Source organism: Haliotis rubra, unplaced genomic scaffold (assembly GCF_003918875.1).
Source record: "Haliotis rubra isolate DU_JTF1 unplaced genomic scaffold, ASM391887v1 Scf187, whole genome shotgun sequence".
In the NCBI taxonomy this organism is placed as follows: domain Eukaryota; kingdom Metazoa; phylum Mollusca; class Gastropoda; order Lepetellida; family Haliotidae; genus Haliotis; species Haliotis rubra.
The window spans coordinates 1,195,804-1,223,547 of record NW_025765858.1 but is presented as its reverse complement, the minus strand read 5'-3'; the positions used below and the strand labels follow the sequence as shown (position 1 = coordinate 1,223,547).

General features: G+C 42.7%; 1 protein-coding gene and 1 long non-coding RNA gene across 2 annotated transcripts in view; one reads left to right on the top strand and one right to left on the bottom strand.

Moving 5' to 3' along the window:
- Window positions 1–27,341, top strand: part of LOC124274011 (hemicentin-1-like) — a 101,606-nt gene extending 74,265 nt beyond the window's left edge. The window contains exons 5-13 of the mRNA XM_046709344.1: window positions 9,770–10,057; window positions 20,487–20,822; window positions 21,126–21,443; window positions 21,869–22,156; window positions 25,010–25,291; window positions 25,685–25,996; window positions 26,153–26,263; window positions 26,507–26,522; window positions 26,636–27,341. Coding sequence (XP_046565300.1) covers window positions 9,770–10,057; window positions 20,487–20,822; window positions 21,126–21,443; window positions 21,869–22,156; window positions 25,010–25,291; window positions 25,685–25,996; window positions 26,153–26,263; window positions 26,507–26,522; window positions 26,636–27,341 — 2,657 coding nt within the window. The remainder of the gene's footprint in view (window positions 1–9,769; window positions 10,058–20,486; window positions 20,823–21,125; window positions 21,444–21,868; window positions 22,157–25,009; window positions 25,292–25,684; window positions 25,997–26,152; window positions 26,264–26,506; window positions 26,523–26,635) is intronic.
- Window positions 13,367–17,925, bottom strand: LOC124274070. The gene is made up of 3 exons (XR_006897844.1): window positions 17,914–17,925; window positions 15,792–15,799; window positions 13,367–13,460 (listed from the first exon to the last, which is right to left on the bottom strand). It is a non-coding gene; the product is annotated as an uncharacterized LOC124274070 (long non-coding RNA).
- Window positions 27,342–27,744: the final 403 nt, after the last annotated feature.

Here is a 27,744-nt window from a genome sequence, read left to right as displayed (position 1 = left end):
TACTGGTGATCTTTAATTAGGTGGTGATAGGCTGAGGAGATAAAATAACTTTGATCCCGGTTCATGGTGGGGTTGAAGCGTTGCATTTTTATGTCTTCAAGAAGTTTTCTAATCTTGTAGTCTGATCGGTTAGTTTCTAGGATGTGGATGTTGTCCCAAAGTTGGGGATGAGTTGCTGGTCTTCTAAAATGCCTCTCAAAGAAGTTCAATGTAGGGTGCTGATTAATACCCACCTTCGACTGACAATACCCAAATACTAACGAATAATGCAAGGCAAGGTCAGAAGTGTCAAGCTCTTATTTAACAATAGAATGGTGCATGTGTAAACCTCAATAAACACATGAAACACACCGACCTGCCAAAACCAGCACGCACTCTACTAGCTTACCACTCTCTGCTCTCAGTATCATCATCTACCCCATCTGCTAACACCTCCACCAGCTCAATCCTCAGCCCCCTGCCCCCTCCTAAACCATCCAAACCACGCCACACCCAACCCACCTAAAAAAACCACTCACCCTTCACCCACCAAAACTAATCCCCTTCCCCCGACCCAAACCTGCACAAAACCACACAAACCTAAACAACCATTCCTACCCACCCCCACCACCCACCCCACACCCCAAACCTCGCCCTAACACGGCTGCACCCCCAATACCCCCAAGCTATCAACCCCCACAACCACAAACACACACTCCCCTCTCTCTTTCCTCCTTTCTCTCTTTCGTTTACTTTTATGCCGGGGGCATCTTCATATCAGGGAAATTAAACTATACCACTTTCGAAATCCCCACCCAAGATAAAAACAAAACTTAATTATAAAGAATTAACCATTATAAATGGATATAGAAGGCCCACACATAAAATCACTACTTCCTATTTAGAATTAATCTCCAAATTCATAAGCCCATATACCATTATCCTCGGAAATTTCAACGCACATCACCATCTGTGGGACACAAGACCTTTAACCGATATTAATGGAAACCGACTATCCGACTGGCTAGATAAACACAAACTATCCTCACTAAACGACAACCAACCCACAAGATACCCACTCTCCCGCCTACAATCACCTACAGCCATAGATATCACATTCACCACACCTAAACTAAAATCACAATTACATCACACACACACACACACACACACACACACACACCAACAACAAACACAACCAACAATACACAATCACCCCTCGCTGAACTTAAGTTCAACCTGAAAAAAGCAGACTGGCACAATTTTACCACACTTTGCTAGACACAACACAACACAAACAACATATATAGCCAGGACATAGATACATTCAACAACAACTACACAAACGCCATCATAAACATCACAAAAAAATGCATCCCCACTATTCGGACCAACACCTCACTAAAAACAGTCCCCTGGTGGAGCACAGATATCATTAATGGCATTAAAGGCAAGGAAAAAGGCCATTAATCAATCAAAAAGGGACCGCTCAAAATTATATTAGGCAAAAAAACTACGAAATAATACTAAACAACTTATAAAGGCAGCAAAAAATCCAACATTGGAGAAAATCCTGTTCAACCCTTAGGCTAAACAAAGCTAACACTCGGCATATGTGGAATAAATTTAAAGCCACAAAGGGCATTTAAAAACAAATCTTTTCACCCAACCTTCCGGACCTGACCACAAAAAAAATAACGCTATTGCTGCCCACTTCTCGGCCACTAGTAGCTCCACCAACTACTCACCACAATTCCAAAACACCATACAAAACACCCTTACAGACCTCCCAATAAACAAAACTCTTAACATCGACGAACTGAAATCAGCACTCAGAAACAAAAACACAGCCTCAGCCCAAGGTCCAGATGCCATCACCTACAAAACCTTACACTTACACTCTTCAACCACATCTGGACATCAGGCAACATACCTACTTCGTGGAAAACAGCCAGGGTGGTACCAATCCTCAAACCCGGCAAAGCAAACAACGATCCAGATTCATTCCTCCCCATCTCTCTCACTTCCCACTTATGTAAAACCCTCGAAACCATTGAAAACAACAGGCTAAAACACCAAATCCTAAATAAAAACCTTATAAAAGAGGACCAGAGTGGCTTCACTTCAAACCGACAAACCTTAGATCACATTTTACATTTGGAACAAGATATCAAAGTAGCACAAGCACAGAAACAATACACTATGGCCATTTTTATTGATTTCAGCAAGGCATTCGACATGGTTTGGCACAACGGCCTACTACAAAGACTTCAAACACATGCCATTCATGGTCGAATTCTGAATTTCATTCACTCTTTCCTAAACGACAGACAAATAACAATCAAATCTCACAACACCATCTCGGACCCATACCCCTTAGAAAATGGAACCCCCCAGGGGAGCATATTATCCCCAACTTAATTCAATTTTATGATTAAAGATATATTTCCAGAAAAATGGCCTGAAATCTCAACTGCCAAATTTGCCGACGACATTTCATTTTGGACCTCTTCCACCTCAGTAAAACAGGCATCCATTAAAATACAAAGAATGTTAAACTATATTCAAAATTGGGCCCAAAAATGGGGGTTCCACATAAATGTTAAAAAAACCGTGGGCATACTATTCAAAACTCAACGAATGCAAAATTATACACCCAAACTACACCTAAATTACCAAGAAACTGAGTTGAAAAAAGAAACCACATTCCTAGGAGTAACTTTTGACCACCATATTACATGGACACCCCACATTCATTACTTGGTCAACTCATGCCAAAAAGATTTACACTTAATGCGAGCCATCAGCGGCACAAACTGGGGTGCCGACAAACACACACTTATCAACATATATAAAATGCTCATTCTGTCGAAAATGGATTATGCCGCTATGGTCCTCCATAACTTCACACCCAATAACCTTCAACAATTAAACTCAGTTCAATTCAAGGCCCTTAAACTTGCCACGGGCACGAGGAGTGGTACCTCCCTCAATACACTTCTCCTCATCACAGGCACTTCTTCAGTCACCCATAGAATCAACCAAACCACACTCACTTACTGGGCTGGGGCCCAACACAACCCTATCTTCAAACTAATCACAAACAACAACACTAAATAATCTACACTCAAAAAGTTTAAATGCAACCCATCTAAAGCTCCATGCCTCACCTACCTCAACAGTCTGCTACATGCACCACAGCTAAACACTATACAGCACACACCTCCCATTACAAGTTACATCCACGACAAACCACCACTAAATACAGACACCACCCTAGCCTCCACCCTACCAAACTTGCCAAACGAACACTGAGACACACACAAAACTAAACATAATAAACAACCACATCAGCACATATTACCCATCTCACACCCACATCTACACAGACGCATCCATAAACACAAACAACAAAACAGGCATAGGTATCTATGTACAGCAAACTCCCCCTTTAACAACAAACCTGCACTATACTAACCATACCACCATCAATACTGCAGAACTAACCGCAATTCTCACTGCACTGCACCTAATACCCACTCTTCAACAATCAAACTTCCTCTTACTCTCCGACTCGCTCAGATCCATCAGACAACTACACAATATGGACTCAAAATCACGCCCAGATCTAATCTACAATATCACCATTCAAACCGATTCACTTAAACGCTTACATAAAAACATAACATTCCTATGGATACCCAGCCACACTAACATACCAGGAAATAACACTGTTGACACAGCTGCTAAGCTTGCCACCACACACAACTCACCTAGTATCAACTTCCACACATCCAAAACAGAAATCAAACAACTCATTAAATCAAACATAACCGAAACAAACTTCCAACACAACATAAACACCAACAAATCAACATGGGTTAAAAACATCATTAAAACACCTACATTCTCTAACATCAAAAACACTGACACGTGCATAACCCGACTAATTACAGGCATCACAAATCTCAACTGCCCACTATACAAACAAAATAAACACCCAGATAGACTGTGCACCCACTGCAACACACCAGAGGACATTAACCACATATTTACACAATGCCACCTACAACAAACAAACATTAGGCAACTACACAGCACCATACCTCCAAAATACAATAACAATATTCATCTCCTACTCAATCCGCATAATCCCCCAGCATATTCAGATCCCTAGCCACTTTCATTCAAAATTCTAACATTATGCATAAAATTTAGACCCTCCCAAACAAATTATGATGATGATGATGATTTAGGGTTTAACGTCGGCTTTTAGCTGTAGCCAATGTCGCCGACGGGGTAGGTGGGAGATAAGATAATAATAAATAGGTTTAAAATCAGGAATAAACCACCGTACCCCAAAAAATGTAAATGCTGGGGCATTAACCTATGTGGAATTTTGAAGTAAAAACATGAGAAGAAAATAAATAAAAAGCCGATATTATGAAGGGAAAGGGAAAGAAAAGAAAAACCATTACACTTGAGTTTATTAGTGATAAGAGATAGAGTTATAACTAGATAGTAATGATGAAAAAGTTGGGGCTATGGTTGGGGGTGGGGAAAGAGTTTATAAGGAAGTATAGCATAGTGGGGCATGTAGGTGAATGCAGGTAATCTGCATAATTATTTAATTAATAAAGAAAGAAAAATGGGTTAAGTTGGTGTGGGGTGGGGGTGGGGATGGGGGTGAGGAGGGAGCGAAGAAGGCTGTGGGTAAGGGGCCGTGGCTGTTTGTTGAAGATTGCAGGTAAGCTGGCAGGGGTGGGTGGCCTTGACCTTGTGTTAGAGAGGTTGGAGTGTGATTGGTTGGGAGTGGGCGCGGACCCCGTAGCAGATTTAGAGCACTATGGATGAATGAAATTGACTCCCAGGTCTAATGTATAGCCATGTGCTGGTGATGGAGTGATAGTATGGATAAGTGAAATTTTGACGCCTGATCTAAATGTGTAAGCTAGAAGTGAGTGGCAATGAGAGGATTTGTTTTGGAGGTTCTAAATTTTATGGAGTAGGGTAGAGTTTTGTATAAACGTGGCTATGGCATGGACTATATTGGGCGGATTGTGGGGGTTGAGAAGGAGGTGTATGTTATTGTGGTATTTCGTGGGAATGTTGCTGTGTAATTGCTTAATGTTTGTTTGTTGCAGCTGGCAATTTGTGAATATGTGGTTTATGTCTTCGTGGGTGTTGCAATGTGTGCATAGTCCATCTGGGTGTCTGTTTTGTTTATAGAGTGTGTAAGTTTGTGATGCCTGTGATTAGTCTGGTTATTGCTGTGTCTATGTTTTTGATATTTGAATATGTGGGGATTTCTCCTATTGGGGATTTAATAATGGAGGTGACCCAGGTTGATGTGTTTGTGTTGATGTTGAGTTGAAAGCTTGTATTTGATGTGTTTGTTTTAATGAGTTTTTTTTATTTCTGATTTGGAAGTGTGGAAGTTGAGATTTGGTGATATATAGGATGTGGCGAGTTTGGCTGCGGTGTCTGCTGTGTCGTTTCCTGTGATGTTTGAGTGGCTGGGTATCCATGTGAATGTGATATTTTTGTTTGAGCGTGTGAGTGAGTCTGTTTGGATTACTATATTGTGTATGAGGTCTGGGCGCGATTTGAGTGCATGTTGTGAAGTTCTTTGATAGAACTGAGTGAATCAGTTAGGATGAGGAAGTTTGTTAGGGGAAGGGAGGGTATTAGGTGTAGTGCAGTGAGAATAGCAGTGAGTTCAGCAGTGTTTATTGTGGTGTAGTTGGTATAGTGGAAATTTGTTGTGATGGGAGGGGTTTGTTGAACATGTATGCCTAGGCCTGTGGTTTTGTTTGTCTTGATTGATGCATCTGTATATATGTGAGTGTGGGTGGGGTAGTTTGCATTTATGTAGTTGTTTGTGATATTAGTTATGGTGGTTTGATGAGTGTCTTTAGGTAGTCGTTTGAGGATTGTGTCAAGGGACATGTCTGTGATTGGTTGGGGTTTGTCGTGAATGTAGCTTGTAATGGGAGGTATGTGTTGTATGGTGTTTAGCTGTTGTGCATGTAGCAGACTGTATAAGTGAGTAAGGCATGATGCTTTAAATGGGTTTGATTTGAACTTTTTAAGTGTAGATTCCTTAATGTTTTTATATTTGTTCGTGATTAATTTATGGGATTGTGTTGGGCCCCAGCCCAGTAAGTGAGTGTGGTTTGTTTTATTCTTTGAGTGATTGAAGAAGTGCCTGTGAGTAGAAGTAATGTGTTAAGAGAGGTACCACTCCTCGTGCCGAGAGCTAATTTGAGGGCTTTAAATTGAACGGAATTAAGTTTTTGAAGATTATGGGAGGAGAGGTTGTGGAGAATCGGGTCGGCGTAGTCCAATCTCGATAATATGAGAGTTTTATATATGTTAATGAGGGTATCTTTGTCGACACCCCAGTTTGTGCCGCTTATGGCTCGCATTAAGTTTAGATCTTTTTGATATGAATTGACCAAGTTATTAATGTGGGGTGTCCATGTCATATGGCGGTCAAAAGTTGCTCCTAGAAATTTGGCTTCTTTTTTTAATTCAGTTTCTTCAATTTCAATTTAGGTGTAGTTTGGGGGTATAATTTTGCATATGCTGTGTTTTGAATAATATGCCCACGGTTCTTTTAACGTTGATGTGAAACCCCAATTTTTGGGCCCAGTTTTGAATGGAATTTAGCATTTTTTGAATTTTGAGTGTTTAACTGAGGTGGAGGAGGTCCAAAATGAAATATCATCTGCAAATTTGGCAGTTGTGATTTCTGGCCATTTATCTGGAAAAATGTCATTAATCATGAAGTTGAATAAAGTTGGGGATAATATGCTCCCCTGGGGGGTTCCATTTTCTAAGGGGTATGGGTCCGAGATGGTGTTGTGAGATTTGATTGTTATTTGTCTGTCGTTTAGGAAAGAGTGAATGAAATTCAGAATTCGACCATGAATGGCATGTGTTTGAAGTTTTTGTAGTAGGCCGTTGTGCCAAACCATGTCGAATGCCTTGCTGAAATCAATAAAAATGGCCATAGTGTATTGTTTCTGTGCTTGTGCTACTTTGATATCTTGTTCTAAATGTAAAATGTGGTCTAAAGTAGTTTTTAATAGTGTTTTGGAAGGTGGGTGGGTAGTTGGTGGAGCTGCTTGTAGCCGAGAAGTGGGCAGCAAATGCATTTGCTTTATCTTTGTTTGTGGTTAGGTCCGGAAAGTTGGGTGAAATGGGTTTTTTAGAAATGCTTTTTACGGCTTTAAATTTATTCCACATAGTCCTGGGATTTCGATGAGATTGCCTGAGAGTAGAACAGAATTTCCTCCAATGGGAAATTTTTGCTGCCTTTATAATTTGTTTAGTTTTGTTACGTAGTTGTTTAGCTAAATGTAATTTTGAACGGTCCCTTTTTTTATTGATTTAGGGCCTTTTTTCTAGCCTTTCTGGCATTCATAATTTCATGGCTCCACCACGGGACTGTTTTTTTGTGCGGGGTTAAACCGAAAAGTGGGAATGCATTTGTCTGTGATATTTAGGATAGTGTTTGTAAGATTACTGTTAAATGTGTTTATGTCGGCTACTTGCTTGCATAGTGTTGTGAATTTTTTTCCAGTCAGCTTTATTAATGTTGTATCTGGTTTCTGTGGGTGTGGTTGGGGGAGTGGCGGTTGGTGAGGTGGGGATGTGTGAAGTTATAGTGATTTTGATGGGGCAGTGGTCGCTGCCCCAGGTGTCGTTGTGTACCTCCCAGATGCAAGTCTGTATTAGTTTGGGGGTGGTGAATGTGATGTCTATGGGTGTGGGTGAGTGGAGGTGGGAGAGGGGGTAACTGGTGGGTCGGTTGTCATTTAGTGAAGTGAGATTGTGTTGGCCTAGCCAGTCGGCGAGGCGGGTTCCATTAATGTCTCTGTAGGGTCTTGTGCCCCACAGTGGGTGATGTGCGTTAAAGTCTCCGAGTAAAATGGTATTGTGGGCTATGAATGTAGAGAGTATTGCCAAATCTTCGGGAGTGATTTTGATATTAGGACATTAATAATTGTGATTTGTTTGTTGTTTACTTTGGTGTTGATAGCCAGGGCTTCTAGATTGGTGACAGGAATTTGCAACATGGTATAATTAAACTTCTCTGCGGATGTCCTCTCCGACGTCCGCGCGCCGCACCTCAAAACAACCATTTCGATCCCCTTCACCTCTCTCGGCTACGGCTTACCCCTACAATAACTCCAGAGCCAGCATAGATTGTCTTCTCCGCATCCGCGCCCCTAGCAATCACTCCATTTCGATCCCGTCTTATCAATCACCATCACCAACAATCTTCCACCTCTCCCCTCAGGCACGGCCACCCACCCAATCTTCCCTACCAAGCAAACTCGCCTTCTTTGCTCACAATTTGTTATAACAGATTTCCAACAGCCCTACATCACTGCACCAGACACAGCCCACATGGACAGGAGTGTGACGTTGTCCTGCTACAGTGTCTACCTGGTGTATCCTGTTGAAGATGTAAAGGTGTCCATTAATTGGAGGAGGAACGGTTTGCCGCTAGACGAAAGCTCTGAATACAACATAGCACAGAGTCATGATTGGCCGGTACCATGGCATCTACAGAAGTACCCTCACTGTCAGTGAGGTGAACACAGCGAAGGGAGATAACTTCCAGTGTGAGGTTGTAATAGGACGGAGAGCGGTGTCAGGATGGAGTGAAGCGTATATACTGGTTAAACAATGTGAGTGAACGATATTGAAATTCGGACGTAAGAAGTATTTAAAAAATGTATTTGGCGTATCAGTTATAACTTTGATATGGCAATTAAATATTTATAATAAAACCCCCCATTCACAAGGAAGTGACCAGAATTGTTCTCTCCTGTACTGTCACCACAAAGAGGAAAATGTTGAGTTATTCATTGATAATTAAAGAATGTCCAATGTGTAACATTGTACAATATACAATATACAGACATGTCCATTTCTCACTGGAGCAAGACAATGTAGATATATATATATGCTATATTTGTGTTATTTCAGTTGGGTCTTATGAAAATTACACAGTAGTTCGTGAAGGACACAGTGCATTCATTACTTGGAAGATGCCGTTGGTTGATGAGGAGTTCCATGTAAGGACACCTAAAGATACATCGCTCTTTTCAAGTAAACTCACTTAGGTTCTACATCTATAATCTCTACCGAACGAGAGTCAATATAACGCAGGTAACAACGTCAGCTAATTCAGTCATCCTCCAGTTCTGGCTACACAATACAACACAAGAGGATGCAGGAAAATACAACTGTTCCATTCCCAATTGTCATCACATGTTATATGTACAAGGTAGGTAAACTAGCTCAAAAGCATCACCAGTGACGTATTTTTAAGTGATATAACACTATAAAACTTTTTTTAGTGTCATCTCAGTGATATAGCAATTCGTTTAAGTCACTATCCGAGTTCTTGCTCAAAATCTCTGTGCTTCTGTACAGCAGTCGTTATTAGAGGTTGTCTGACAGGGCATTCCGGCCTATCAATCACTTAATTGTCTGGTTTGTCTTGGCTTGGCTATAGTATTGATGTCAGGCCGCTATAGATTCATTTGAGGCATATCTTATGAATTGCGGCTGCTACCGGTAGAGCAGGACATGCTTACACTTCTTTGTGAACACCTGGTGTCATCACTGCTTTTCAGGGATCCGGTCATAGAACTCTCGGAGCTATTTTCCCTTTACACAAAACTGCATGTCTTTCTGAGGATAGTCAAGACACGCTATCTATTTGACGTTTGGTATTGAGCAGTATGATTTGATGTTATGTTTTATTAAGGACAACCCGCTCACCCAAACATCAGGGTCATTGTCAACACCACCAACATCGTTTTGACATGCAAAACCAACTCTTCCATTGAACATGTGGACCATGATCTTAGAATGATATACACGTGGAGGAGAAACGGACAAGAGGTTGAAGTTGGTGAGAGGTTCAACGCTTCAGGACAAACCCTGACTGTGACTGATGTGAAGAAAGAGGACCTGGGCAACTACTCATGTAAATCTACTGAGGAAGGTCTTGCATCCAACTGGAGTGATACAGTCGATCTCCACATGCTAGCAAGTAAGTGCTGAATGCAAGAACTGGGCAGGTGAATCATAGAGCTGACTTGGAGCTGATATCACAAATATTCCATCGTGTCTTTATCAACACGCAGACCTTCATTGACAAATATATTATGTTCAGTTATATCATGGTGACAATGCTAATCAAAAGAATTCAGTATAAAGGCAATTCAGTTCAATATGAACTGGCTCAAAGAAGACTTTGACAGAGACGATACAAGGATCTTGACGTGAGGGAACCCCGTGCAAGGAGACAAGTAAACACGTACGGTGTTATCAGGTCGTTGAATTAAAGTGCACAAAGTCATACGAACCTTTTTTAAAATATACTTATGGGAACAAGTAACTATGCTTGATATAAAGTTCACTGGAAATAGATTAATTCTGAAATGGAAAAATGCATCTCTCAATAATGTGCTTGAGGGCTACACTACTTAAGTCGTTATTAATAATTCCCACGTGTAATTTAAATATTGTGAACAGCACATAATCCTTGCTAGCTACTATGTTCTGATAATGGCATTTTGTTTAACCGTAATGTCACATCGTGTTATAAATAAACATCTACACGGCGTGGGTATGACCTCAAGTCACATTGTCCAGCTATGAAGTGGATTTACAAGCAGGATTGTAAGCATGATGCATGGTGAATTCATTGTTGGTTGCTGCTCAACATGTCCTACATTCTTCTAACAATATTACAGAAAACATGTAGAAGACATTTCCAAATATAAAGTGTCAGTAACAAAAATTGCATTCGACACAATTCCCTATTTTGACATAGACAGACACTGATAGATGCCATTTGAAGTAGCAACGCGTTACACCGGTGACGTGCTCTGTTCACGCAGCAGGCAGGACGGACGCCATTTTGTTGCGGCAATATGTCATTGGAAAAATCAGAGTCAACTGAGAATCCAAAGCTTGACAAGATTTTGTCCCTTGTACAAAAAGTGTCTCACGACTGCGAAGAGCTAAGAGCACGAGTTGCTGCACTTGAGAGCTAGTGTTATCGCCCTAGGATTGAGGACGGTGACCGGGAACCGTTGACGTCCCAATCTAACCGGCGCTCAAAAGGTCAAACCAGACCCGACGCGGTAGTTGTGCACCCCCGTCACCACTGGGGACGGAGATATATAAGGTGAATACTAAACTATGAGGGACACTGTTTCTAGTGTAAAACTATCCCCAGAATTACTTGTAAATGGCAGTCGTTAGGGAAGTTGATTGCAATACCATTGCCAAATGTGCACGTTCTACTGAAACTGTTATAAAGTGTATGTCTTTATTACTGGAATGTAGCCATTGGGACTCTGACAGTCGTCACGATCAAATTTTAATCATCCTCCAAGCAGAGATAGCGTATTTACAGGACGAGTTTTCAGCGTTTGCAATTCAAGGTCAGTTCGACCCGACTTTTTCGAGATTCTTCAGGTCACTTCAACGTAACACGTCAGGGTTACGTCACGTGATTTAAAGAATCTTCGAAGCGCGGCAGCGATGTCTCCTGTGTACCCTCCTCAGCGTAGCAGAGGCTTTCATCGAGGCAGAGGCGGTTTCCGCGGACGGGATGAGTGAAGGAGTACGTATGCTATTGGCAACGAAACCAGAGGAACTCCGACTTGACAATCATACTTTTTTCTCAGAAACAACATGTGTTTGTGTGAGACGAGATTCACCAACGGATTTCCATGGTTTTATCTTTAAGATTGCTGGTTCAGAGTTTTGTGTGTGTGGTAACGCTTGTAGTCAGGTTTACAAGTTCTCATAGTTTAACTACCTGTCATTAATTTTGTAAGATATGATTAATTCTATCTTTCCAGGTAGCCTTGTACTTTTATATACACTGAGGGGCAAAAGAAACGATACCAAACTGTAATGGGGGACAAATTGGATTTGAACTCAGACTTTTTAGGTGGTTTGGAACAGAAAACCTTCGCACGAACGCAACTTAAACGGACCTGCGCCAAAATACATGCATTTGGGAAATGGAAAGTCATGAAAAATGCATTTGACTGGCAATTTTTCATGCACGTGCAAAATGACGTGCATGGGTCGTATTGAGTATAAAAGCACATGGAAATGTTCGCCAGTATCAGATTGCAACGTTAACATCATCGACCATGCCAAGATTAACAGCAGAGCAAAGAGAACGGGCACTTGGTATGATCCAGCTTGGTGCGACCCACGACCATGTTGCCCGAATCTTCAACTGTATCCGTTTGACGATCACCAGGCTTATGACACGTTACAGGCAAACAGGCAGAACGTCGGACAGACCCAGGAGTGGTAGGCCGCCCGTCACGACCGCCGCTGAAGACCGCTACCTACGTGTGTTACACTTACGTAACAGGTTCCTCACGGTGACGTCATCGGCAGAGACAGCGCTCGGCCATCGTGTCAGCAGACGAACGGTGTCTAGGAGGCTACGTTTGCACGACCTTCGCGCCTACCGACCCTTCCGTGGCATAGCACTGAGCCGTCAACATCGACGTGAACGTCTGAAAAGGGCACGCCAAGTTGCAGGCTGGCAGAACAGGCAATGGGCTCGAGTACTCTTTACAGATGAGAGCAGGTTCCACCTTAACAGACCAGACGGCAGGATACGGGTACATCGACGCAGAGGTGAACGTACTGCACGTTGCTGCGTACAAGAAGTGGAGCCCTACGGCGGTGGAAGCGTCATGGTTTGGGGAGGCATAATTGGAGACAGAAAGACAGACTTGGTGATCGTAGACGGTAACTTGAATGGTCAAAGGTACATCGACCAGGTTCTCCGACCAGTCGTCTTGCCATTCCTGCAGCAGAACCCCCGAACTGTCTTCCAACACGACAATGCTCCATGCCATACAGCACAGCGCGTTAGGGGTTTCCTTAACGCTAACAACGTTCACGTCTTACCATGGCCAGCACGTTCCAATGACCTCTCCCCCATTGAGCACCTTTGGGACCATCTTGGGAGGCAAATTCGCGCCAGACCACATCCGCCTGCCAACAGGAGAGCTCTTGCCAGAGCACTGCAAGACGAGTGGAACAGGATCCAACGTCCGGTGATCAGACGTCTGACGTCATCTGCCCGACGTCGAGTTCGAGCCTGTATCGACGCTGGAGGAGCACACACTCGATACTGACTCTAACTTGTGGTAAAATGTGCTCAAAAGACTGTTTCAGTGGGACTGTGTAAACTTGTACGTGATCGAATACTGGACAATCGACCCCACCCTCTTTAATTGTTGAATATCTGTACCTTCTTTGGTTATGACTGTATGAATTTACGATATGTTGTAGTTGTTTGATTGTTTTGAAAATATAAATTGTCACCTTATGCTTATGACGTCTTGTTTTTTCTCACGTTGTGAAATTTACTTGGTATCGTTTCTTTTGCCCCTAAGTGTATTATACTTGTACTCATGTTTTATGAGAGCTTCGGTACTAACAGTTGGCAACACACGTATTACACTCTGTTCTGTTCTGTTCTACATACATGCATACACGTACAATCACGTGTGCGCGCACACACACACACACACACACACACACACACACCCCTACACACATACATACACATATACAAACAGACACACACAGACATATATACATACACAGGCATTCATAAAATCATACACACACGCACACACACACAAATATACACACATGTGTACACATATACAAATACAGACACACACACACAGACAGACATTTACACATACACAGGTAATCATAAACTCATACACACAAACCAAAACCCTCACACCACAAGCTAGCATGATAAATCGGCACTGAACTAACTCCTCGGACTCATCGAGACACCATGAATGTTATCATTTTGTCATTCAAACACTATTCCTATGCAAAAAAATATGTTTCTTTGGTCTATGTGGAGTCTACTTGTTGCTGACTTTGTTTGTTGAATGTATTTTCATGTAAGTGTGGTAAGAAAGTCATGAAGTGTATCCCTATTCGGTTTCAAATGTAAGAAGATTGTAGGGTTATGACTCCATAAGACACGTGAACTCATTTCGCTTCTTTATGTATATGTGTATATAAAACGTTTCTCCAGCTAGAAATGTCGACGTACCAATATAAGACCTCATTGCAAATTACGGTGTTGACGGTATTCCACTTGCATAGGTATTCCACTTGCATATGTGGACGTGCTCCTGCTCGCCGACGTGTTCGTGACCTTCAGAACAACGTGTTTGAAACAGTATCAACTCGACCCTGCCTTGTACTACACCAGCCCCGGTCTCTCGTGGGATGTGATCTTAAAGAAAACGGGTGTCAAACTGGAATTGTTCACGGATTACGAACAAATCACACACACACAAACCCCTACACACATACATACACATATACAAACAGACACACACAGACATATATACATACACAGGCATTCATAAAATCATACACACACGCACACACACACAAATATACACACATGTGTACACATATACAAATACAGACACACACACACAGACAGACATTTACACATACACAGGTAATCATAAACTCATACACACAAACCAAAACCCTCACACCACAAGCTAGCATGATAAATCGGCACTGAACTAACTCCTCGGACTCATCGAGACACCATGAATGTTATCATTTTGTCATTCAAACACTATTCCTATGCAAAAAAATATGTTTCTTTGGTCTATGTGGAGTCTACTTGTTGCTGACTTTGCTTGTTGAATGTATTTTCATGTAAGTGTGGTAAGAAAGTCATGAAGTGTATCCCTATTCGGTTTCAAATGTAAGAAGATTGTAGGGTTATGACTCCATAAGACACGTGAACTCATTTCGCTTCTTTATGTATATGTGTATATAAAACGTTTCTCCAGCTAGAAATGTCGACGTACCAATATAAGACCTCTTTGCAAATTACGGTGTTGACGGTATTCCACTTGCATAGGTATTCCACTTGCATATGTGGACGTGCTCCTGCTCGCCGACGTGTTCGTGACCTTCAGAACAACGTGTTTGAAACAGTATCAACTCGACCCTGCCTTGTACTACACCAGCCCCGGTCTCTCGTGGGATGTGATCTTAAAGAAAACGGGTGTCAAACTGGAATTGTTCACGGATTACGACATGCACCTGTTCGTCGAGATAAGCATGTGCGGTGGGATTGCCATGGTCTCCAAACGGTACGCAAAAACCAACAACCCGTACATGAAAAACAACGATTCGAACAAGCCCACCAATCCTCTCCTCTATCTCGACGCCAACAACCTGTATGGGCGGATTCGGCTGGGTCAATAGTGAGCATTTTAATCCGAACAACATTATGGCCATCCCCGAATTCGAGATAGGCTACCTGTTCGAAATGGACTTGGACTATCCTGCGGCATTGGACGCTGCTCACAACACTTATCCGCTGGCTCCCGAACGATTGATGGTCGATACAGACTGGATGTCCGACGATCAGCGAGTCTTGTTGGGCAAGAACACACTGGCCAATGAGGAAAAACTCGTCCCGAACTTGATGAACAAAGCCAAGTACGTCGTGCACTATCACAACCTGCAGCTGTACCTGTCGCTGGGCATGGAAGCTGACCAAAGTACACTGAATGCTCAAACTTGATCAAAAACCCTGGATGGAACTGTACATTCAGTTGAACACAAAATTAAGAAAACGAGCCACGAGCGACTTCGAGAAAAACCTCTACAAACTCATGAACAATTCGGTGTTCGGCAAAACCATGGAAACCTTGAGGAAACGCGGCAACGTGAAACTCTTGGGATGGCACCAGGAGGAAAAACTCAGAAAACTGATCGCCAGCCCAGCATTCAACCGGAGCAAGCTATTCGATAACGACTTGGCGGCACTGCACATGAACAAAAGCCACATCAAGCTCAATTGACCCGTCTACGTGGGAATTAACATTCCCGACTTATCCAAACATCTCATGTATGATATCTTCTACAACTCAAACAACAGTACGGCGATCGATGCGGGTTGCTGTACACGGACACCGATTCCTTGTTGTTGAATATACGCACCGAGGACGTGTACGAGGACATGGCAAAACACATGCACCAGTACAACACCAGGGATTACCCCCTACACAGCACGACCAATAAAAAGGTCCTCTGCAAGATGAAGGAAGCCCATCGTGGAATACGTCAGGTTAAGACCTAAAATGCATTTGATTCAAAAATCCGATCACGACGAAATGCGAAAGGCGAAAGTCGAAAGGAGTCAAGAAATACGTGCTGAAACGCCAAATCAAACAAACCCTCTTCAAACAGGCTCTTTTCGATAAACGCACGTTCAAACACCCCATGAACACGTGACAAACACAACATCTACGGCATCGCTCGGAACAAAATGTCGCTGTCGCCCCTGGATACCAAACGATGGACTGGACCAATGGCATCCACACTTATAGCTATGGGTACCAACAGTAGGCCTCGACGCTTTGGGAGTTTCCAGGACTCCCCCCATAAAGGAAACTCCACTTGATGTGTCGAGACAATTGAATGAACGACAGTGTGTATACATCATGGAGATGGTTTTTGGAAGCCCTCGGGGTTACTGGAAAGGTGTGAGTGCTATCCCGAAGCTAGTCAAAGCCGCTCATGTTTCAGAGGATACCTCCAAAGCTTGGCTTAAAAAAACAAGCCATCTGGCAAGTGTAGTTGCCAGCTCCCAGATACATGCCGAGAAGAAAGTTTGACATTTGCATACCCAATCGTACCCATCAAGCCGACCTCCTGTTTCTCCGGCACGACAGGGTGAGAAACAAAACGTTCAAGTATGCCCTGACCTTCGTGGACGTTGCCAGTCGCTACAAGGAAGCGGAGCCGTAAACAACCAAAGATTCGTGTCAAGTCGCTAAGGCCTTAGAACGTATCTACAAGTCGATCACGGACGGGAGTTCATGGGAGCCATATCGCAGCGGTTATTGAAGAATAAAGTCCAGGTGAGACGGGGCGTGTCCGGAGCTCACTGAGCCAAACCATTGTCGAAAGATTCAACAGGACTTTAGTCGAGCGTTTGTTCCGACATCACTATGCCCTAGAGATGGTCAACCCAGAACAACTTACTGCGAGTGGTGTCGGCGATCGACAACGCAATCACTCCACTGCTCGATAAAAGACCCATCAAGCCATTCGAATGAAATCTGTGACAACCGATTCGGCTGCGCCATTGCGTCACGGCCAAGAGAAAAAATTACCAGACCGGGTCGTCGTGAGATATCTGTACCAGCCCGGTGAACTCCAAGGAGGGGATAAATGTCGCACCACAGACCCCGTATGGTCAATGAAAATGTACCACATCGACCGAGTGGATATCAAAGACAACGAACCGAATCTGTATTACTTGCAAGACGGACCAGGTGGGGAATTCGTTCGAGAGGAATTGATGATTGTCCCTCACGACACGGTATTGCCACCTTTTTATTAAACATTTGTCTTATGTTTCTTATACATGTGGCGATTGATCGAGAAACGGTTGTTCAGATGCGTCCGGGTGGACGTCTGTGGCCTCGATATTTAAGCCGCCCTGCGTCGAGTCATAAGTTGAGGGAAATTCACCAGCTTGTATGATAGTTTAGGTCCCCTGGGAACCGAACGGTTACAACTCCTCATGGATACGTTAATCGATTATAGCTTCGGAAACCCGAGAATGCGATATCCCGTACTCCTTAATCGACTTCGGAAATTTATGGCAGACCCACTCCATAAAGTCGTTGCCGAATATTATGGCTACGTTTAAAAAAAAAAATAAATGGGTTGTTGGTCAGGATTAACACAGTCCTGGCTGGCGGCACATTGAAGGATGCCTCTCGCTTTATGGGGTCTGGAAGATTTAGGTTAGGCTGGCGAGCTCGGATTGAAAATCACTATTTTATACTAGGCGCTGGGAACGGAGTTATGGATAAATAAGCCTATAAGGTACCTGTAATAGAACAATCATATACTGAGTCAAAAAAGAAACTTCACATTCTTTTTTCATTCTTTTTGTTATTATTTCATTGCTGAGATCTGTGTGATGTATTCGATACACTGACAGTGCCATAATCAGTTCAACTACGCTACACCGCCGTCTAAAACATGGGTGTACAGAACGTCAAGTCACAAGAATAAAAATGCGAAATTCCTCAGTTCAATATCGTGTATGGCCGCCCCAGCATTCACCACTGCCAAACACCATCTCCTCATCGACTGCCTGATGCTTGTGAACACGTGGTTGGGGATTCTGCGCCATTGCTCTTGCAAGGCAGCGCCCAGTTCCTGCAAATTGTGAGGTTGGTTCCTAAGACCATGAAGCCTTCTCCCAAGTGCATCCCAAACATGCTCTATTGGATTAAGGTCAGGGGACCACGATGGCCAGTCCATGACGTTGATTCCAGCGTTTTGAAGGAAATTTCGTGTCAACATCGCGGTATACAGCCGAGCATTATCATGCTGGAACTGTAGACGTGGGCCATGAGGCGCCATGAAAGGAACGAGTTCAGGGGTGAGCACCTGGTCGCGGTAAGCAGCAGCTGTGAGGTTTCCACAGATGACAAGAAGTCGGGAATGGTTGTTCCCACAGAAATCACCCCACACCATGCAACTTCCGCCCCCGAATCTGTCGACTTCCTGTACACAACATTGGGCATACCGTTCACGACGTCGTCTCCAGACTCTATGCATGCCGTCCGCGAATCTGAGGATAAACCTGGATTCATCGCTAAAGACGACTCGATACCAGTCTCTCTGGGTCCATCGGAGGTGACGTTGGGCGCACAGCAGACGTTGACGTTGATGAAACAGCGTTAATATTGCCCCACAATATTGACGTCGAGAATTGAGATTGGCAGCCCGCAACCGATTTCGAATGATCTGTGAGGACAGTCGACCTCTGAACATCTCAGCCCTGGTTCGTGTAGCCGGCAGAAATCTGTCACGTAGGTGACGAAGGACGATTTGACGGTCTTCTGCTCGTGACGTCACACGTGGACGAACCGACCTTGGGCGATCAGAAGTCGTGCCAGTTTGTTGTAGACGACCTTGCAAGTCATACACAGTACGATGGTTGCACCCCATTGCTCTTCCCGCTTGCAAAATGCCAAGGGCACGTTCACGTTGCACGTGCATATGAAGAAAACTTCGATGCCAAGATCATGTGATCGACTGCACATGCAAAACCTGATTTGGTACTAACGCCATTTGCAAGACGAATAGATGGGTTTGAGTGGGTTTTGCAAACGTTTTTCTAGAGTCGAAAGATAGGGATCCCATTTCGGATACATAGATGTATCATCAGATAAAAAATATTCATTATTTTTCAAATAACATTTTGTGAAGTTTCTTTTTTTTGACTCGGTATATAACTACTAGTTCTGAACATGTGACTGATCCTCTGAGGTGTGTGTAGGGTCCAACAGACCGTTTGGCAGGTACAGAGATATGCCTGCTGCAGCACTAGAGTCAAAGCTGGGGATAATACCAGCCTGTTCTGCTGCTTTGCGGCATGTTGGAGAGGGTGGTGTGCTCAGGGTTGACCTCTGGGTGGCAGCAGGTTGGTGTGGAGATGATGTGCCACCACTGGCTGCCGTTTGGCTTTATAAAGCAATTGGAAAGATGGCGACCATTTATGCGGTTGGCGCGGACTCGATTAGGTCGAGTCGAGGTCGAAATAGATTGACTTCAGGTCGAGTCGGTTGACTCCAGGTTGAGTCGAAGTGGAGTCTAGTTCGAGTTGGACGACTCAAGGTCGAGTCGACGCCGAGTACAGATCGACTCTAAGACAAACACAGATCGGCATGTCAAGCCACCTCGACCTTCAACTCGACCTTACTCGGCCTAATGTCGACCTAAACTCAACCTTTTATCGACCTAACTCGACCTATTCCCGACCTGGTCTCCACCCATTCTCGGACCGAAGGTCAAGGAGAAAGGCGGGGAAGATGTTGACATGTCAAAAAATGTTCAAAAACTTTGTAGACCTGATTCGATCTTAGTCGACCTGACTCGACCTAACTCGTTCTGATACTCGACCAACTCGACCCCCAACTCGACCTTCAGGTCAAGAAGGTCGAGTATTGTAACGTTGGGACTGGGACCGCACCATTACGGTTGACATACCCGGCACTAACGTGACTTTGAGAGGATATTTTCCACACTTGCCTGGTCATGTGTGTTTGAATGAAATTTTCATTTTGGACCCATCAAGTCTTTACAGGCCTGTCCTAATGATTGTAAAGGATTGATTGAAATGCATTTTTGTACACGTGTTATTAAAAACATTTTCAAATGAAATATACCAACCTAAAATTTCCTTATCGTTTTGTTTTTCGTTATTTGCCTTTCAAACGCGTGATATCAAGTCTTTTGGACATTAGTCTATAATAGACAACCACACATTGGCGGTTGCATACATTTGCATGTCAATGGTTAAGTCAATGCTGTACAAACATTTGATGTTACAGATTTCCAACAGCCGTACATCGCTGCACCAGAAACAACTCACATGGACAGGAGTGTAACTCTGTCTTGCTTCAGTGTCTTCAAACTGTACAGTCCAGTTGATGTAAAGTTGATGCTGTTGATGAACTGGAGAAGGAACGGTATACCTGTGAATGACAGAATAACATACAACGTAAATCAGAAGAGTCATGCGAGGAAAACGGGTATTAGATACCACAGAAGTACCCTCACTGTCAGTGACGTAAGCGCAGCCAAGGGAGATAACTTCCAGTGTCAGGTTGTAGTAGGACCAAGGGCGGAGTTAGGATGGAGTGAAGTGTATGCACCTGTAAAACAGTGTAAGTGTATTTTGCCTTCGATATTGAAATTCGGACGTAAGATAGTGTTAAGATAGGTATTTGGCGTGTGTAGTTTAACTTGGATATTCATGACAAAACCGTCGATTCACAAGGAAGTGACAGTTTTGAGACCTGACTTGTTCAGTTACCGACTGTCACCACATAGAGAAAAACCATTTGACATGCTTAGGAATAGCGTGTTATTCACTGATAATTGAAATGAATTTCGATTGTTAACAAACGTGCCCATCTTCACGAGATCAAAGTAGTGTAGATATTTATGCTATACTTGTGTTATTTCAGCTGGGTCTTTTGAAAACTATACAGTAGTTCGTGAAGGACACAGTGCTTCGATTATTTGGAAGATGCCGCTGGTTCATGGGGATTTCCTTGTATTGGCACCTAGATTTGGAGTGCTCTTTGCAGTAAACTCTGTTGTTGTCTACATCTCTGATGCCTACCGAACGAGAGTCAATATAGTGAACATGACAACGTCAGCTGAGTCTATCATCCTCCAGTTCTGGTTACACAATTCAACATCAGAGGATGCAGGAACATACCACTGTTCCAAACTGAATGATGACCCCAGTCCCAATTGTCATCACATGCTGTATGTACAAGGTAGGAACAACAGCCCAAAAGCATCACCAGTGACGTATTTTCTGTGCTATAACATTTTGAAACTTTTTAGTGTCTTCTCAATGGTATAGTAATTCGTGTTAAGTCACTGTCTGAGGTTTTATGGATAGTCTTTTTGCTTCTCTACAGCAGTCGTTATTTGAGGTTTTCTGACAGGACATTCCGGTCCATGAATCACTTGATTGTCTGGTTTACAGGCCTCCGTGGCATGGCTATAGTACTGCTACCGGTAGGGCAGGAAATGCTTACATTTTTTTTCACAAACACCTGGTGTCATCACTGATTTTCAGGGTCGCAATTTTTTTTCCTTAACACTAAACTGAATGTCTTTCTAAGGATAGTGAAGACACGCTATGTATTTGTCGTTTCGTATTGAGTAATTTAATTTGATATTATATTTTATTAAGGACAACCCGCAGACGCAAACATCAGTGTCATTGTCAACACCACCAACATCGTTTTGACATGCGAAATCAATTCTTCCATTGTACCCGTGGACCATGATCTTGGAATGATATACACTTGGAAGAGAAACGGACAAGAGGTTGAAGTTGGTGAGAGGTTCAACGCTTCAGGACAAACCCTGGCTGTGACTGATGTGAAGAAAGAGGACCTGGGCAACTATACATGTCAATCTACCGAGGAAGGTCTTGCATCCAACTGGAGTGATACAGTCGATCTCCACATGCTAGCAAGTAAGTGCTGAATGCAAGAACTGGGCAGGTGAATCATAGAGCTGGCTTGGAGCTGATATCACAAATGTACAATATACTTATGGGAACAAGTAACCATGCTTGATATAAAGTTCATTGGAAATAGCTTAATTCTGAAATGGAAAAATGTATCTCCCAATAATATGCATGAGGGCTACACTACCTTAGTCGTTATTTATCATTACCACGTGCAATTGAAATAATGTGAACAGCACATAATCCTTGCTAGCTACCATGTTCTGATAATGGCATTTTGTTTAACCATAGTGTCACATCGTGTTATTAATACACATCTACACGCCGTGGGTATGATCTGAAGTCACATTGTCCAGCTTTTAAGTGGATATACAATCCGGATTGTAAGCATGATGCATGGTGAATTCATTGTTGGTTACTGTTCAACATGTCCTGCATTCGACACAATTCCCTATTTGGACATGGACAGAAACTGATAGTTGTCATGTGAAGCAGCAACATGTTACACCGTGACGTCACACTTGTGACGTCACGTAATCATTCTTGCTCTGTTCACGCAGCAGGCAGGACGGCCGCCATTTTGTTGCGGCAATATGTGATTGGAAAAATCAGAATCAGCTGAGAGTCCCAAGCTTGACAAGATTAGGTCCCTTGTACAAAAAGTGTCTGGCGACTGTGAAGTGTTAAGAGCACGCGATGCTGCACTTGAGAGCGGGTCTTATCACCCTAGGATTGAGGACGGTGACCGGGAACCGTTGACGTCCCAATCTAATCGGCGCTGAAATGGTCGCTACTGGAGACGGAGATATTCAAGGTGAATACCAGAGTGTGAGGGACACGGTTTCTAATGTAAAACTACCCCCAGAATTACTCGTAAATGGCAGTCGTTAGGGAAGTAGATTGCAATACCATTGCCAAATGTTCACGTTCTAAGAAAACTGTTATAAAGTGTATTTCTTTATTACTGGAATGTAGCCATTCGGACTGTGACAGTCGTCACGACCAGATTTTAATCATCCTCCAAGCAGAGATAGCTTATCTACAAAACGAGTTTTCAGCGCCCGCAGTTCAAGGTCAGTTTGACCCGACTTTTTCGTGATTCTACGGGTCACTTCAACGTAACACGTCAGGGTTTTCGTCACGTGCTTAATATAATCTTCGAAGAGCGGCAGCGATGTCTCCTGTGTACCCTCCTCAGCGTAGCAGAGGGTTTCATCGAGGCAGAGGCGGTTTTCGCGGACTGGATGAGTGAAGGAGTACGTATGCCAATGGTAAAAAAAACAGAGGGACTCTGACTTGACAATCATACTTTTTCTTAGAAACAACATGTGTTTGTGTGAGACGAGATTCACCAACGGATTTTCATGTTTCAATCTTTAAGGTTGCTAGTTCAGAGTTGTGTGTGTGTGCTAACGCTTATAGTCAGGTTTACAAGTTCTCATAGTTTAACTACATGTCTTTAGCCTAATGGTTAAAGCGTTGGCTCGTCACGCCGAAGACCCGGGTTCGAATCCCCACATGGGTACAACGTGTGAAGCCCATTTCTGATGTCCCCCGCCGTGATGTTGCTTGAATATTGCTAAAAGAGGCGTAAAACCAAACCCAGTCAGTCCGTCAGTCATAGTTTAACTACCTGTCATTAATTTTGTAAGAGATGATAGATTCTACTTTTGTAGCCTTGTACTTTTATTATATGAGAGCTTCAGTAGTTACATTTGGTACTTGTTACCTCCCCTATACGATCAGTTGGCGACACACGTATTACACTCTGTTCTGTTCTACATACATGCATACGAGTACAAACACACACACATGTACACACACACACACACACACCCCTGCACACATACACACACAGCCATATACACACATACATACACAGACATATACACATACACAGTCAATCATAAACTCATACACACAAACAAAACCCCTCACACCACAAACGATCATGATAAATCGGCACTGAACTAACTCCACGGACTCATCGAGACTCCGTGAATGTTATCATTTTGTCATTCAGACACTATTCCTATGCAAAAAAGATATGATTCTTTGGTCTAGGTGGAGTCTACTTGTTGCTGACTATGTTTGTCGAATGTATTTTCATGTAAGTGTGGTAAGAAAGTCATGAAGTGTATCCCTATTCGGTTTCAAATGTAAGAAGATTGTAGGGTTATGACTCCATAAGACACGTTAACTCGTTTCACTTCTTTATGTATATGTGTATATGAAATGTTTCTACAACTAGAAATGTCGAAGTACCAATATAAGACCTCTTTGGAAATAACGGTGTTGACGGTATTCCACTTGCTTATGTATTGTGTTTTAATTATGAATAAGTACAGTTGTGTAAACCACTTTAGATGGAGTTATTTTTGTTGGTGATTCGGATAGAAGATGTAAGTCTTATACTTGTTCAGATTTGAGCTCAAATCTTTGTTTGACATGTTGAAGCGATGTCCTGAAGTATCTGTATTATATAACGTCAGTGATACCATACTAGCTGGGATAAATAGTTCCTCGAGCTATAGCTGTTGTAGCGTCATACATAATTAGAAATAGACCTATCAGTTGAAAATGTACAATCAAAAGACAATGTACGGTTTCATGAAATCAACTGGCTTTAAAATGTCAGTGCAAGGATAGAAAGATCTGTTTTATCTGTTACAAGCCATGATGTAATGTGAGTTTTATTGTCCTAATTGCATGTACTCTAAAAGCATTACAGCTTCAGGAAATCAAATAGCATTAACATATATTTCCTCTGGAAAGAATCGGTGTTTTTACTTTTTTCGACCACAATCTTTTGAATGGTTTGTGAGTTTCTCTTCCCTAATAACAAAGCATTGTCCCCAGAACTTGAAGTTGGAGAACTAACAGTGAATGGAACAGTACATACAACTGTGAAGGAAAACGAAGTGGTCCTCTTCAGGTGTATGGTTGAGGGGCCTCCATTCCCAGCTGTATCTCTTATTCGGAACAACAGCTTGGCAACAGTGAATATGTCCAGGACACAACAGAATGTGTATGAACATGTTATGGTTGTAAGGAAGTGTTCTCAGCTCGGGGTGTATTCTTGTAGAGCCACGAATGTTGCTGGTGCATCAGAAGATGAACAACGTACAGTTGTCTTAAATGGTTTGTGTCTCGATCATAAAATCACTATGTCATGGTAATTAATTTCAACAGAGTAGAAAACATGTAAATGCGCATTCAAACGCTTCTATTTCTGCACTTTTCTAAATTCATCATTATATATAGAGAGGTCGGGTAGATATAAATGCATACGTGGTTATTTAGTTCATCAGACTGTTATCGTTTTGTAGAATGAACTCAAATGCTACTACTAACTACTAACTCGTACGCTGGTATTTGTCGACTCCTCGTCATTCCTCATTAGATATACAGTAGTGGGATAAATATACGCTTATCACGCCGAACCCCGGTGTTCGATCTGACACATGGGTATATTGTCTGGAGGACATTCCTGGTGCCATGGATGATAATATGAATGTACACATTTCCTTTCAGGAATGCCACGTGAACAAGCATCACATGTTCTTGTGACCAATGAAAAGACTCCTTCAGTCATCATTAATATCACGCTGTGTTCACACCCAGCACCATCGAAACCAAAACTGGGCCTCACACGAACAGGGTCTTTAAGAGACATTACTGATATAAAGAACTTTTACCTGACAACTAGGAATATGACGAACAATGTATTTGAATATTCTCTCATCGTCAATAATGACATCACTAGTGCAGACTTTGGAGCATACATATTCAGTGTCGAATACAATGACAGAAGACAGAATTTTATGATTCTTTCGTCCAAACCGGGTAGGAAATTTTAATTCATTTATGGAATTATGAAGTGTCCGAAATTTGGTGAATCTCTATGAACTACAAACTGTAAACTTACAAGAAGTATAATTCAATGCAATGTTTACATGGGTATGATTACGTCTGTGACATGTTTTTTTAGTGCACTTTCAGATACTCCAGAAACGAATCTTCCTCTGGTTGCTGGTTCTTCAGTCGCGGCTGTGATTGTAACTCTGGGTATAATTGCTGGTATGATACTTTCACGACTCAACCGGTTGAGAGGTGAGATAAATGTCGTTTAAAAGATTTAAATGGAGGCTTAATTTCTTTACACTACTGTCTTTGATTTCGGCTTACGTTGCCATTATTGATACATATTCCAAATAGTATCGACCTATCAAGTAAGTAATATAGAGATGATTGTCAGAACAGCCTGTACATACCTCCAATCTTCATTTCGTGTTTTAAAGTATCTTCAAGCATCATGCATCAAACGCTACGGTTATTATTTCTCTCATTTTTCAGACTACTGGAACCTAAGGCAAGTAGTATCTCCTTATTCTTCTTATGTTGGGACATGTCATATATATAAACGTGCGATCATGTTTACGCATGCATTATAGAGCGTTCTGTTAACCCCACTATACTCCACAGGTTTAGATCGTACGTCACACCCATCCAGATCATGACAGAAAATATCGATGATGGAGAGTATGCTGAAATCGACGATGCCGATTTACTTGATCTTGGCGCCGGCAACATTGTGCAACCTGTTGGTGATGTCCCGGGTGATAACAACATTCCACCTCCATGCGGTGCAAGGCACAGGCGGGAAAGGCAACAGCTGGAAGGTGAAGATGATGAATATGAAGAGGCGAGGTCACTGGACGCTACCAACACGGAGGAACACCCAACAGAGCAAGAAACGAAAGCTGAAATGCATCAGCCTGATTTGGATATTCTGGAAGACATTAAGGATGAGATGGTTATGACATTACACTGCTCCCATACTCATTCAGAACCCAGGATTTTTGACGCTGACTGGGCGGCTGGAGGACGAGAATCTGGACATATGGCAGCAGCGATAACAGATCAGTTTCAAGAAACAAGTTTCATGACTCAAGAACCTGATGAAACAGACACTGACAAGTTACCCACGATCAGTGGAATTTATTCTGGAATAGATGGGATAACAGCAATTAAGGCAGAAGAAGATGATCCCTTGGAGGAAGGAAGAGAGGATTATGTTGAAAGTGAACCTCTTGATTTGCCTTGCAACAGATATGAGAATCTGATGCCGCACCAACCTCGAGATACTTACACAGCCTTGGACAATGATGATGATATTACGCATGATTAGTACTCAAACATGTGTCACAAGTACTGTGTAAAACCTTTAAAAGAGGGAAAATCACCCAAACAAATTTCAAATATGAAAACACAAGTAATTTGTCATCAGCAGTGCGCAATGTAAACACACTTCCGTCAGTGTACGTCCTGTGTATGGCTGTCTTGTTGAGACACCTATGGTGCACAGTCGATTCCTGTTGGTCTCTGCTGACACTCTACCACTGAAGAACTGCCTTCTTGTGGAGGTTGAACTTACACATTTGTTGCAAAGATGACTTTCGTGATTTGCCCATAATCTTAGTGTGACGTCACTCGTGGCGACCCAGGCCTTGGTGGATCAGCAGCAGTGCCCGTATGTTGCTCAAGGGTCTTCAGACTGTGTATTCAGACTCTAGGGCTCGTGCAACTGCTGC